The sequence below is a fragment of the Rhagoletis zephyria genome, unplaced genomic scaffold, assembly GCF_001687245.7.
Source record: "Rhagoletis zephyria isolate East Lansing unplaced genomic scaffold, Rhagoletis_zephyria_1.1 Rzeph_scaffold_08493, whole genome shotgun sequence".
Classification (NCBI taxonomy): Eukaryota; Metazoa; Arthropoda; class Insecta; order Diptera; family Tephritidae; genus Rhagoletis; species Rhagoletis zephyria.
The window spans coordinates 14,647-27,114 of record NW_016165573.1 but is presented as its reverse complement, the minus strand read 5'-3'; the positions used below and the strand labels follow the sequence as shown (position 1 = coordinate 27,114).

The 12,468-nt window shown below is 35.1% G+C and overlaps 2 protein-coding genes across 2 annotated transcripts; one reads left to right on the top strand and one right to left on the bottom strand.

The window, feature by feature from the left end:
• Positions 1 to 822: 822 nt before the first annotated feature.
• On the bottom strand, positions 823 to 1,548 carry LOC108375086 (protein spaetzle-like). Its single transcript, XM_017631164.1, has one exon. The coding sequence runs from the start codon at positions 1,546 to 1,548 to the stop codon at positions 823 to 825; it is 726 nt and encodes a 241-aa protein (XP_017486653.1).
• A 1,085-nt stretch (positions 1,549 to 2,633) lies between these two features.
• Positions 2,634 to 3,326, top strand: LOC108375084 (protein spaetzle-like). Its single transcript, XM_017631163.1, has one exon. The coding sequence runs from the start codon at positions 2,634 to 2,636 to the stop codon at positions 3,324 to 3,326; it is 693 nt and encodes a 230-aa protein (XP_017486652.1).
• Positions 3,327 to 12,468: the final 9,142 nt, after the last annotated feature.

Below are 12,468 nucleotides of genomic sequence, written 5' to 3'. Positions count from 1 at the left end.
ATTTCGACATAACTCGAGTTGTGCGGTTATGCCTTGTGACCACAGATATCCCTATGTTATTCGACACGCTGAACCTGAATCATGTCAGCTTCGAGGTCATTGGAGGGTCAAGTAAAAAAAATCATATATATGGGGTTTTAGATTCGCTGAACCCGAATCCGAGGTCCGTTAACCTCCATAACGTCAGCTTCGAGGTCATTTGAAGGTCAAGTACTGAAAAATTCATTGAATAAACTTGAAAATTCAATAAAAATTCATCTGAATTTGACCTTGGGATGACCACGGCATGACCTCTAAGGAATCAAGGGTTCCCCGTATTCTTAAAGAAATCAAGTGTCCTCCGAATTCTGTAACGATTTATTTTTGAATCTTTAAATAAAATCATATAAAGTGGTCAACACGACCTAGTAAGAAATTTTCGTACGATTTTTTTTAAGAAAATCTGAACAAATTCTTCACATCGCAGCAATAACCGATTTTCTTTCGAAATTTCGTTAAAGAATCGAAATGTATACAGTAAATTTCATTTTAGAAAATTCGATAAAAAATCGGAAAGGAAAATAATGGTTTGCAAAGAGCCCATCGAAATTTGAATGGCACATACACAGTCTTGTGAAGAAAAATAAAGACACGACAAAGACAATTGAAGCAAGGCGCTGTAATGTTAATTATATAAAAAGCACATATTTATTCACCTCAACAGCTGAATGCTGTGAGCTCCAGAAGCTAAAACTGCTTAAAGCGTCACTACACATCCAGAGTTGTTTGTGTAAACAAAAATTAGCAAACAATACGAAAAAATACAAAAAAAACAACTTAAACTTAAAATCTTAAATTAAAACGCAACACACATTCACAATAGTTTGGTAATTTCACCATATCCTCCTTCAACACGCCATTCACCAACACCACCAAGCTTCTATATACATAGTGCTGTTTACATCTCGATGAAATTCCCAGCGGCAAGAGATTGTCATATTTGCAAGGCCGCTCCTCATTTTCACACTGTTCCACCAAAACACCCTGCCTATGTTGGGCGTGTTGTACGACCAGCACCCATTTTGACTCCCTCGATTCAACACTTTTCGGATAAATTATGCGCGATTTACTATTGCAAAAATACTCTTCACGTTCGTCATTCATGCGATTGGTCACATTTTGTGGTGGTACAAAATCATCCTTGAAGTATGATTTGAATTGTTCAAATTGATCTGGATCGATCTTATCCAGCTGCGTAGCTTCCAGATAATTTGGCACTTCAGTACAATATGACTTGCCAGCATTACGCTCAGCGCAATTGATTTTATCAACGTCGTCATCGTCGTCGCCGCCGTCATTGTTTTTGAGTGATTTGTCAATGATGAAGCTGGATGGTCCGTTGTTGAATACCATCATACCGGGACCGACTTTGAATATGTTACCCAAATCACTTAGTACATTTTCAGCTGCTTCGGCGGCGGGTATGGATGCCGATCTGCCGATGACTCGCTGAGTTTTTATTAGCAGCGCAAGTGTAGATAGTATTAATAAGGCATTAAATTTTAACATCTTTAAAAAATTTTAGCTCTGAGATGAGTCGCCACTGCTCACCGTGGTTTCACTACTGCTTCTAAGGTAGAGACTGATGTTTGCACTTGTTTTTATATATTCCCTAAGCATTTAGAAATGTCGCAGAATGTTTACATCTACACCTGTGGCTATTCGGTACCTGTGCAGGCAACATGGGAAACTAACGACTTGGAATTTCCGACAGTTTTCAGATCGGAGTTTCCCAAGTTTCACTTAAGGTACAAGTAGTGTTGCCAGATTTCGGCTTTAAATATATATACATAGGACATTCACTGATTTTTCCCTTTTACTTGCTTTTGATGGTTATATTTGTGTTATAAATAACTGCCAAAATTATTATTTTTTTTTAATGCACAACTTATTAGAATTGAAGTTTTGGCAAAATATAATTTTTTCCAGTTCAAATTCAATCATTTCGGCAGTCCCTTTTGTAAAAACAATCTGCCAAAATGTTTTTTTTTTTTTAATGCGGAACTTATTAGAATTGAAGTTTTGGCAAAAGATAATTTTTCCAGTTCAAATTCAATCATTTCGGCAGTCCCTTTTGTGAATAAAATCTTATGCTGGCATCAGCGATAAAATCGATTGTTTGCATTTGTTCGCAATACATTCATGAACAGCAACAGCATTTGCCCACTCTATCGCATAAAATAACAATGCGCCTAAATTAGGAAACAGCGGCGGGGAGTTCCTACCTGCTTTTGGTCATAACCACATCAACTTTAAAGAAATTCCCATGGGTAAAATCCTTTCACAATACTTCGAACGGCTTAGGCAAGCAAGACATATGCCAGTGTTGAAAAACCATCAATAACAGCTAACGGGGTTTTCCAAAAACGGAAATTCTCTGAGATGAGCTATATATTGAGCTAAGAACTAGCTGTTGTCGCCATTCATCAACACAGCAGTGAGAGTTAAACAAATCCAAAAACATTAGACACATTTCAAGCTCAGAAAAATATACTGCTAAAATTCATTTCAAAAACGCAACAAAATAACTAAAAGTAACACAAAACGAATCCGGTTATTAAGTCACATCTGAAATGTTCAAAAATTCACTAAAAATGAATACCACATTTACACTATCATTACTGGCATTTCTGTTGATAATCCAGCCAGCTAATGGCAGGCCAAAACCTAAAGCCAATGCCGCCGCCGACGCCGTTGCCGTTGCCGCCAAAAATGTGATTAGCGAACTGGGAAGCATCTTTAAAGTCGGTCCAGGCATGAGGGTCTTCAATACAGGACCATCCAACAACGAAGATGATGATGAAATTATTTGCGCCGAACGCAGCATTGGCAAATCATATTGCACAGAGATTCAAAATTATGCAGAAGCTACGCAACTGGACAAAATTGACGCGGAACAATTTGAGTTATTCAAATCATATTTCCAGGATGATATAATAATAAAACCACAAAATGTTGCGAGTCGTATGCAAGTTGAGGCGGAAAACCCCAGCTGCAATAGCAAGTCTCGCATTATCTATCCAAAGGGTGCGCTGTCAAAGGAAGCCAAGTGGTTGTTGGTGGTGCAGCATGAGCAGCATAAGCAAGGCGTGTTGGTAGAGGAGTGCGAAAATGTGGTGGACTCTTGCAGCAATGACCAAAATTTGCCACTCAGCATATCTGCAAAATGTATACAACGCTTTGCCTTTAGGAAAGTGGTGGTGCTGGTGAATGGCGTGATGAAGGAGCAAATGGTTAAATTACCTAACTTTTGTGAATGTATTTTGTGTTCGGATGTAGCTACATAAGTTTTAATTAGTAAAATTTGAATAATTGTTAAGAGGAATTTGTATAAAAAAAGCTTTAATTTAAGGAGTTCAAGATTTTAGTTATATGTTACAACTAATTTCATATGTACATATATGTATAAAAAAATCATGAATATTTAATGAATACTCATAAAATTATTAAAAATTGAATTAATTTTTTTTTAATTTTTTCACACACTTGTAATGCTTTTGACTACTTGTTATCAGGGACCGTAACCGTTATGATTTTTATTATAAAAATCAAATCCAAATTTTAATGTTAATTTTTGATTTTTATTTCATCGATAATTTTTAATCGTTGTTATGTAATATTTAGTTTTTCTATTATCTTTAATCGTTAATGATTTTTATTTCCTCGATCATCTTTAATCGTTATTTTGTGATTTGAATTTTTTTCGATCAGAAATAATCGTTATTTTGAGTTTTTATTTTATATAAAAATCATAAAATATATTTATATAAAAATCATAAAATAACGATTAAAAGTGATCGGAAAAATAAAAATCCAAGTGTAACGATTGTTTTTGATCGAAAAAGTACAAATTACAAAATAACGATTAAAAATAATGGAAAAATATAAATCATTGAATAACGGTTATTTTTTTGTATCGAAAAAATAAATAAAAAATAACGATTTTGCAATGGTTTTAAAACAAAAATCCCTGCATGCAATTACATATATTATTGAGCTAATATCGCAATGCTGACTATAGCTTTGATCCAGTACTCCATGAATTTACAGGGTTTTACACAAACTTGCAGGAAGTTACAGGAAAAAGTGATCCCGTAATCCAAATTCCTCCAAAATCCTGTAAATGATAGCGATTTTTGGAGAGTTGTGTAGAGAATGAAACTGCAAGATTTTACCCGAACTTTTTCTTCTGGTAAAATCATGAAAAGCGTTAAGCGATCACTGGTTGATGTTCTTACAGGAAAAATGTACTTTTTGTTGTTACTCACTTTTTACTCTCACTTCAGAGAGTAATTTTGCTGTTTGACATTTTTACAAGATTTTAAGGGAAAAGTATTGGATCACAGCTAATTTGTAGCGTGAAAAAGTCTTTGCTGACGACATGATATTATTTTTGAAGTAACGTTGCTCTCATTTAGGCCCTAAATTGATAAAAGAAGAAATACATTTTGTCTGCTTCTATTCTTCGCAAAATTGAACATCCAACTGTGAAATTTCTTTATAAATGTGGTTTTAAGGCGGATTCATCGCTCTTGTTCTGACCTTTCCTTCGATGTTTCTCGCTGGGAGAGAGAAATGCAACAAAAACCGCAGTGCGCACTACCATTCCGCAGGGCCTGGGTTCGAGCACAGTTTCCGAAAACATAAACAAGTTTTTTCTAATAATGTGCGCCCTTCGGCAGGCAGTGGCATACGTCCGAGTGCATTTCTGCTATTAAAATCAGGTTCTTATAAAAATACATTCGCCGTTCGGAGTCGGCGTAGAATTGCAGGCCCCCTTCCTTTGAGTGACGATGTTGTCACGCCATAAATCGGAAGAGAAGCTCGGCCAAACACTAACATATTGCGTAAGCGCCAATCTATTACTTATTATTATTAGTAAAAAAAACGTAATATACATCCTTTATACGTATTTAGGTAGTATTTCAGTTTGAAATCAATAAAATAGGAAACTGAATTGTATGCTTTGTTTAATAAAATTCACGAAATACCAGTTTATAAAAATAACTGCCAAAATAAATATTGACAGTCAAATATGAATTTGGGTCAAATGAACCCTTTCCGTCTTTCTAGTGTTAAAACACGCTGAAGTTTTTCACGCTTGCCTGGTTATCAGCTTATGTGGTTTAATTTTTATTCAGTTTACAACAATAAAATGCACCACACAATAATAATTTTTAAGCAGGTAACCTGATACTGGTTAGCGTGAACAACCTCAATGCTTTGTACATACATACGTGTACAATAAAATTGATGATTCTGAATTCAGCCAAGCTTACAAAGTACAATTTTACATACATACATAAATACGCGTATGTATGTATTTTTTAACGCCCAATACGAATTATATAATTATAACAGAAAAAAAATATTAATGAAGCAGTAAATGGTAAGCAGAATAATTTACGTTTCATCGTAAATTGGATTAGACTTTTATAATCAAATAGCGCATGCAATGTTTATCCCATTTTAAAAAGCTCCTGCATTTATTTGAAGAAAAAAAATATAGGATAAAATTTTTGTATGAATTTTCTATTCAGAGTAAAGTATTTTTTTCTACCCATTTTTACACTAAATGCACTCTGATGACATATTGAACTGCATTTGAATTTAATACATGTAAATTGAATAATTTAATACTGAACGAAAGTTTATACAAACATATTTTTGTGGAACATTGGGCATATTTTACGCAGTAAAAATTAAATATTCTATTCCGCTATTTAATAGCTACAACAAAGTCTTTGGGATTTCTAGATCCGTCCGGGTAAATAGAAAAAAAACTGACTAAGGCCTATCCATGGCAGAACGGGGATAGATACCGGAGTTTGTTTATGAATTGCAATTTTAATGAGTTGGGCTGGTGTTCTTTCATATGTGTATTTTTTTAAATTTACCACGTTTGTTTGTACTTCAAAATTTTTTTCTCTCAGTGTAGTGCCAATAAAATCTCACCAATTCTATGACAAAACATGAAAGACCTGAAATTTTATGCGGACTCCGAACGGCGGTTGTATTTTTATGAAAAGCTGTTTTTTATGGCAGAAATACACTCGGAGGTTTGCCATTGCCTGCCGAGGGAGGACCGCTGTTAAGAAAAAACCTTTTTTCTATATTTTTTTTTCGATGTTGCTTTGACCAGGGCTTGAACTCACAGTGAAAAAATCTCGATTCAATTGTGAAACAGAATAACTTTATGAATTTTTGCCTTAATGCGATTTTATTTATAACTTATACTGGTTTCCTCAACAATTGAAAGTATTAAGACATATGAATTGAATTTGTCCAATGAAAAAACGCCACAATAAAATTGATGTAAAAACATTTGGTCTGCTCAGACCTAACATTTGTTTGACTCAGTAAAATTAAAACTTTAGCCTACGAAATTAATTTCTAATTTTACAAATAATAATAGCTTCTTCGCATATCATAACTTAGCTTCCTAAAGAAAACAGGCGAATCGCCATCAAACGTTGATGATGCAGAATGATTCACCCGACTTTCAACAGTTGAATGGGAATTATTCTTCAAGTTACTGGCCTTTTCTTCGTAGCCGGATTCTTCGCTGCCGGAATTTTCTGCTTCAACTAGGTGGCCTTCTGTGTAGCCGCTTCCATCTGTTGTATAACTTTCAATCCAACTTCTAACCAACATAGCCCCATAATCTTCTATCTCTTCTTCGTCGCTTATCGAATGCGTAGTTGCTTCTTGCTTCACCATGGAATTTTCCGAAGATGCTGATTTTTCTTTGTTGTCCTCACTGCTGATCTCTTTCGCGCAGCTCTCGCTCTTTTGGTTTGGTTTCAACTCACTGTAGGATGGAAAACCATCGGGGCTTAGCTGCCCAGCCACTGCATCTGGTATATTATGCGAAATTTTACTTTGATCCCTTATGGGAGAAACTTTGCGTGGTGTGCGTGTTTTTTGATCCTCAAAGGAGTTTTTCCAAAGCACATAGACTGGATCGTATTTGGGGCGTTTATTCAGAGGCGTGCCATTCACGGTTCGGGTAGCAGCAACACAGTTAGTGGGAGATGCAACAGACACTGGTTTGCATATGTCAGTAAATGTTGAACAACGCGCTAAGGGTTCTTCCGCCTTGGTGTATCGGCATCCAAGGAATGGTGTTTGTGTACTTGAATCGCGGATTTTGTTGGGACTTTTCGATTGCATAGCGCCCATTTGTGCGAATTTAGCGCTTCCAGAGAGTAGTAAAAATGTTGTGTTGTACGAATTGAATGCTTCAGTTGAGATGTGGCTCTTACAAATCACTAGTAGAGACTATGGAAATCCTCAACTCCGTTTATGCTTATATACTTCAATATCCCTAACTTTATAACAATCCTTCCATCTTTTTTGCTGGGCGGGATAGCATATGCAATTAAATGCGACCTTCCAAAAACTTTTTTTCAGCTTGTTAACGTAACGATTTTTTCACAAGCTCGCACAGGTAACAAATGGCTGTAGTTTAGCAGATTGCCTGAGTACCGCCCTAAACAGTTTTATCCATTGTTTTTGCTGTATTTTGTTAAGTGCTTAACAATGACTGTCTATTTTCTACCTGTTCAGCCAGCCATTATGGATGGTTCTTTGCCGAATACACAGTGTTACACATTTCTGACCCAAAATAAAATTCGCGATCTTGCGTTCAGTAAAATGCCATCAATAGCAACGGCTCATCAACTATCATCATGGGTTGGATGTGTATTTGAAAGTGGCACACAGAGCGGTTTTTCGTCTAAGCATTCAAGAACTATTAGTCCATAAAATTAAGGTTTTAATATCATACATTTATTAATGGGCTAAATCACAGACATAAGTAACTATTGGTCCGTATGAATAAAAACAAGGCAAAGTTTTTGAAGACTTAAAAATATTTATCTCAATGATAATTATTATGACAAGACTTTTATAATATAAGTCTCAAAATAAAAGTCTTTGAAAACTTAAAAATATTTAACTCGCTGATAATTATTATGAAAAGACTTTTATTAATAATGGTTATCGACAGACATAATTATTATCAAAAGACTTTTATAATTCTTACGAAAATTTGGACGACTTTTTTAAAAGTCCACTATGAAATAATTATTATTTCGAGTATGTGGTCTAAATAAATACATGCATACATACAAATGTACATTAGGCTGCATCACTCTTCATAAAATAATCGGTACTGGTTTTCCATCGGATTTATAAAATCTTTTATAATTTAAATTCTCTACCAAAATATTTCAGAAAAATAAAAAAACCTTACCCGCGCTGGACCGATTTGAAAATACTGGCAAAAATAAGGGTTTTTATATCTAAACAAATAAAATTCGTTTTTAAAAATACTTTTTCAAAAAAATCACGTCAGATGATAGAAGAGTTAAAATAATTACATTTTTGTTACTTTTTTTGGTCCAGCTCACGTGAATCTTAGTATTTTTTCCAAGCATTTTGGCGGAAGTCTTAAAATAAAATAAATATTCCGGTGGATCTGTTTTTGGTGAGGTACCCTAATGTATGTACGTATATGAATTTGGATCAATTTTATAATCTTTAATTTATGGAAATTAAAAACTTAAAAATAAGATGTCTTTTTAAAGCATAGAAAAGAAAAATAAAGCTCTCAACTTCACGCAAATGCCATATTAGTAATGTATTTTTATTTTTTGAAATTGCGTGAATAAATTAAAGAGTTCCTTTCGCAAAATTTTGGATTCCACATTTCGGTTGAAAATGTATTATTTATTAGAGATTGGCTTTTATTTCGAATCGGGCTTCTTTAGAACTTTATTTCTAGTTTTATTTTAAATTCTTATAAAAACTGAAAGATATTTTTGAGAAAAAAAGTACTTCGTTGTAAAAAAGGTAACGTTTTAATTTTAACATTAAATCAAAATTCGCAGTTTGCCGTCAAAAAAATTAGTTCACGAAATTCTTAAATAATTCAATTATTATTGTATATTGTTAATTATTTTGGAGTTTATGAAGGATTTTCTTTAGTAAACTTTTGTCGTGTGTTACAAAAATTAAAAAATTTTTACTGAACTAATTATACTTTTTTCTCAATATCTCGGGAACTAAAAGGTTGATTGGCTTAGTATGAATACATTATTAGCTCAACTCGTGCTAAATTACCGATACAAACTTTAGTCAATATCGCGGAACTAAAAGAGATATCCAAAAACTAATGACGCCAATCGCCAGCTATTATTTCAAAATATATAACTGCATCGACAGCTGAAATGTATGCAAACAAAGTGTAACATAGTACAGTATAGTGTGAACACAAATTTAAATTTAAAGGCGACATTTGCGAAAAAAAATCAAACCTTCCATCTGTGATTCCCTAAAAAGGTGAAGTTCTAATTCTGGTCAACGCACAGCTCATAGCTGCTTCTGCGTAAGTGACATTAGACAATTTTTAATATTAAGCTGCCGTGGATTATCCAAAGAGGGGCTGCAGGCATCTTTGCCATACCGGGGCAAATTTTGAGATAGTCTTTGTTCAGTTATAAGATTTGATCACAACCTAAATACGATAAAGATGAAAGGATAGAGGTTAATCGACGCCACTTTTCTTGCCATGCCTGGCGAGTAGATTTCGTTTGAAACGTTGAAAGGTGCTCTGAAAGTTTGTTTGTATTACTTAATTGCTGGGAATTGCTGGATCAAGACGAAAACCGTTGTATTTTGAAACGAATTTTCGTCATCCCTTGTCAAATTTAGTTTGAAGAAAAACCGGTTTCGATTTGCTCGAGAACGAAAAATTACACTGAAGATGGCTCAACGCCGAAACCGGTTTGTCTCCAAACCAAATTTGACAAGGGATGACCGAAATTCGTTACAAAATACATCATATACCAACCCTGTCGAAAACAACACTAACCAAAAAAGAAACGAAAACCGTTCCTAGGTAAATTTTTTTAAACTCATTAAAACTATCCTAACAAATTAAAAAAAAATGTCAATCACACCTTGGTTCTAACCGAATGTGCCAATAAATCTCATATTTTTTATTCATATGGCTTCTTCTTTAGTGCGGAATATTAGAGCAGTTCATTCCAAAAAAATTATCAAATATGACCTCATCCATTTTTATCGACCATGACTTCTGCCAGCAAGTTATGTTCAAATAGATATCTTCATAAATTGGAAACGATTTCTTTGAAATCGATTTTTTTATCTTAAGGGAGAGGAAACTGACGCAAGCTAGTTGGCGCTCCCTCACTATAATTTGCATACAATACGTAGTGAAATAATACAAAATAAAGAAATTAAAAACTGAGCTAATTCCGTAATATTGTAATTTTATTACCAACTATAAATTTTAGAGTACAATACTAGTATAATATTTGTAGCAAAAGGAACAAAGCGTTTAGATTGTTCAGTGAAAGTTTCTTCATAAGTAATAATAGCCTTTCCTTATGGTATATGGGGTTTTCCAATCTTGCGTGCCCATATAGATCTTCTCGATTATTTCAGCTTGCGGGCTTGTTAGCTTCTTCAAGAAATCCGGCGAATGACGCCCTGGAGTCGGTGAACGTTCGGCGGTCAATTGCAATGGTCGCTTCGGTGATAAAGTAACATTCATTTTACTTTCTTCGCTCTTTTCTGCATTGCGCTGCTTAATTTCCGTCATGAGTTTCTCAACGATGATCGCTCGTTCGGCAGGAATTTTCGAAAGGAAATGTGGTTTTAGTTTACTCGACGCCTCTTCGACTGTTGTTTCAGTATTTTTAGCACTCACATCGTTACAATTGCTGAAGACGGATGCATAGCTATTTTCGATGGTCTCATCATTTGTTGCCGGCGCTGATGACAGTGTTGCCGCTTCCAAGGCTTCTGCTGATTTCTGTATAGCTTTCTCGTAGGGCGGCCGTTGGCGCATTGATAAACGTCGGCGTACCTTTAATAACGATTTTTCTTGGTTGTCTTCATAGCTGGTCTCATTTTTGCGATTTATGGTTTTCTTCAAATTAGTGTACGATGGAAATCCTTTCGGTGTGAGTTGACCAGCCACAGCATCTGTTATATTCTGCGAAAGTTGACTCTCTTCTCGTATGGGAGATATTTTGCGTGGTGTGCGAGTTTTTCGATCTTCAAACGCATTCTTCCAGAGCACATAAACTGGATCGTATTTTGGTCGCTTAATTTGCCTTGGCTGTGCTGGCTTTCCACTTAGGACTCGAATTGCGGCAGCAGCGCCGGACGGTGATGCAGAAACTGGTGTGCTAAATGTTGAACAGCGTCCTAAGTACCCTTCACCTTTTACGTTGTAGCGTCCAAAGATTGGAGTTTGTGTGCAAGAATCAGATTTGTTCAGGCGTTTCTTAGATTGCAGGCCGCCCATGGTTGTCTTTATGAAAGATACAAAAATGTACGGAGTACTTAGCTTGAGTTGAGATGTGGTTCTATCGAAGCTCAAATCCTTACTGTTGCTCTCTTAGAACTCTCTGCTATTTTTATACCTGAATTAGGTAATTTTTAAATAAATTTTCGCTAACAAATTTTTACAATTGAAGGGGCGTTTCTGAAAAGTTAACTTCTAAGCGCAGGTAGCGGCACTCGCCTAACGTTGGTTCGTTCTTTCTTCTTCACCATTAACGATTTCTTCCAAGTAATGATTGCAGACAAGGCGTTTCCTACCTCACTAGTTGTAAGGAATGAATGCGGGTGGGAATTTAATATACCTCTTTTGCGTGGACATAATTTTTGGCAAGTCCGGCCACCAGATGTGCTGAATGAATACAAAGAAACCAAAGTACTGGAAGGACAACGGGAAACGTCGACTAAATAATGCGTCGTCCCCATTTTAATTGCTTTACTAAATTTACTGTATTGTATGTGTTGTAAAATGCTCATGATAGCCATCGACAAAAAATATTGAGTATTTCAAGTTATAGCAGATGTAATCAGGTTGAATTAGGTTGAATCAGGTTGAAATTGTCATTGAAAATGGTTGAAATTCTTTTGAAATACTGATCAATAAATTTGTCTTTTTTCGTTGTTTTAAATTTAGTTAGTACCACTAGTTCGTACATCATAAATAAATCGCTGTAGGTTGGTGGTTATCAGAAAGCGCAGTTCTACGATTATTTGTTTTGACAGATTATTTGTTTTTTATTCAAAATTTTGTATGAAGATTTTCAGATTTGTGGATCATTTTTAAATCTATACACAAAATGAAGACTTTTGAAAGAAATTCGGTCTCTGGAACACTGCCTTTTCGAAGTACGAAATGCCCACCAATATTTACTAGCAAAGCGCAAGTAGCGTGCCATGTGTTCCACCTTGATTAAGTTCTTACATTTCGCAACTAAGTTAATCGACATAAAACTAAAAAAGTTTAGCGCAAGTTATTGCTGTGACCTTACCAAATCAATCACTTACGAAAGTTACTTAAGTTCGTCGCCAGCAGGAGGGGAGAAACATTGCAGC

What these genes read in the sequence shown, in the direction of transcription:
- LOC108375086 (XM_017631164.1), bottom strand. Translation starts at nt 1,548, where the DNA reads ATGTTAAAATTTAATGCCTTATTAATACTATCTACACTTGCGCTGCTA.
- LOC108375084 (XM_017631163.1), top strand. Translation starts at nt 2,634, where the DNA reads ATGAATACCACATTTACACTATCATTACTGGCATTTCTGTTGATAATC.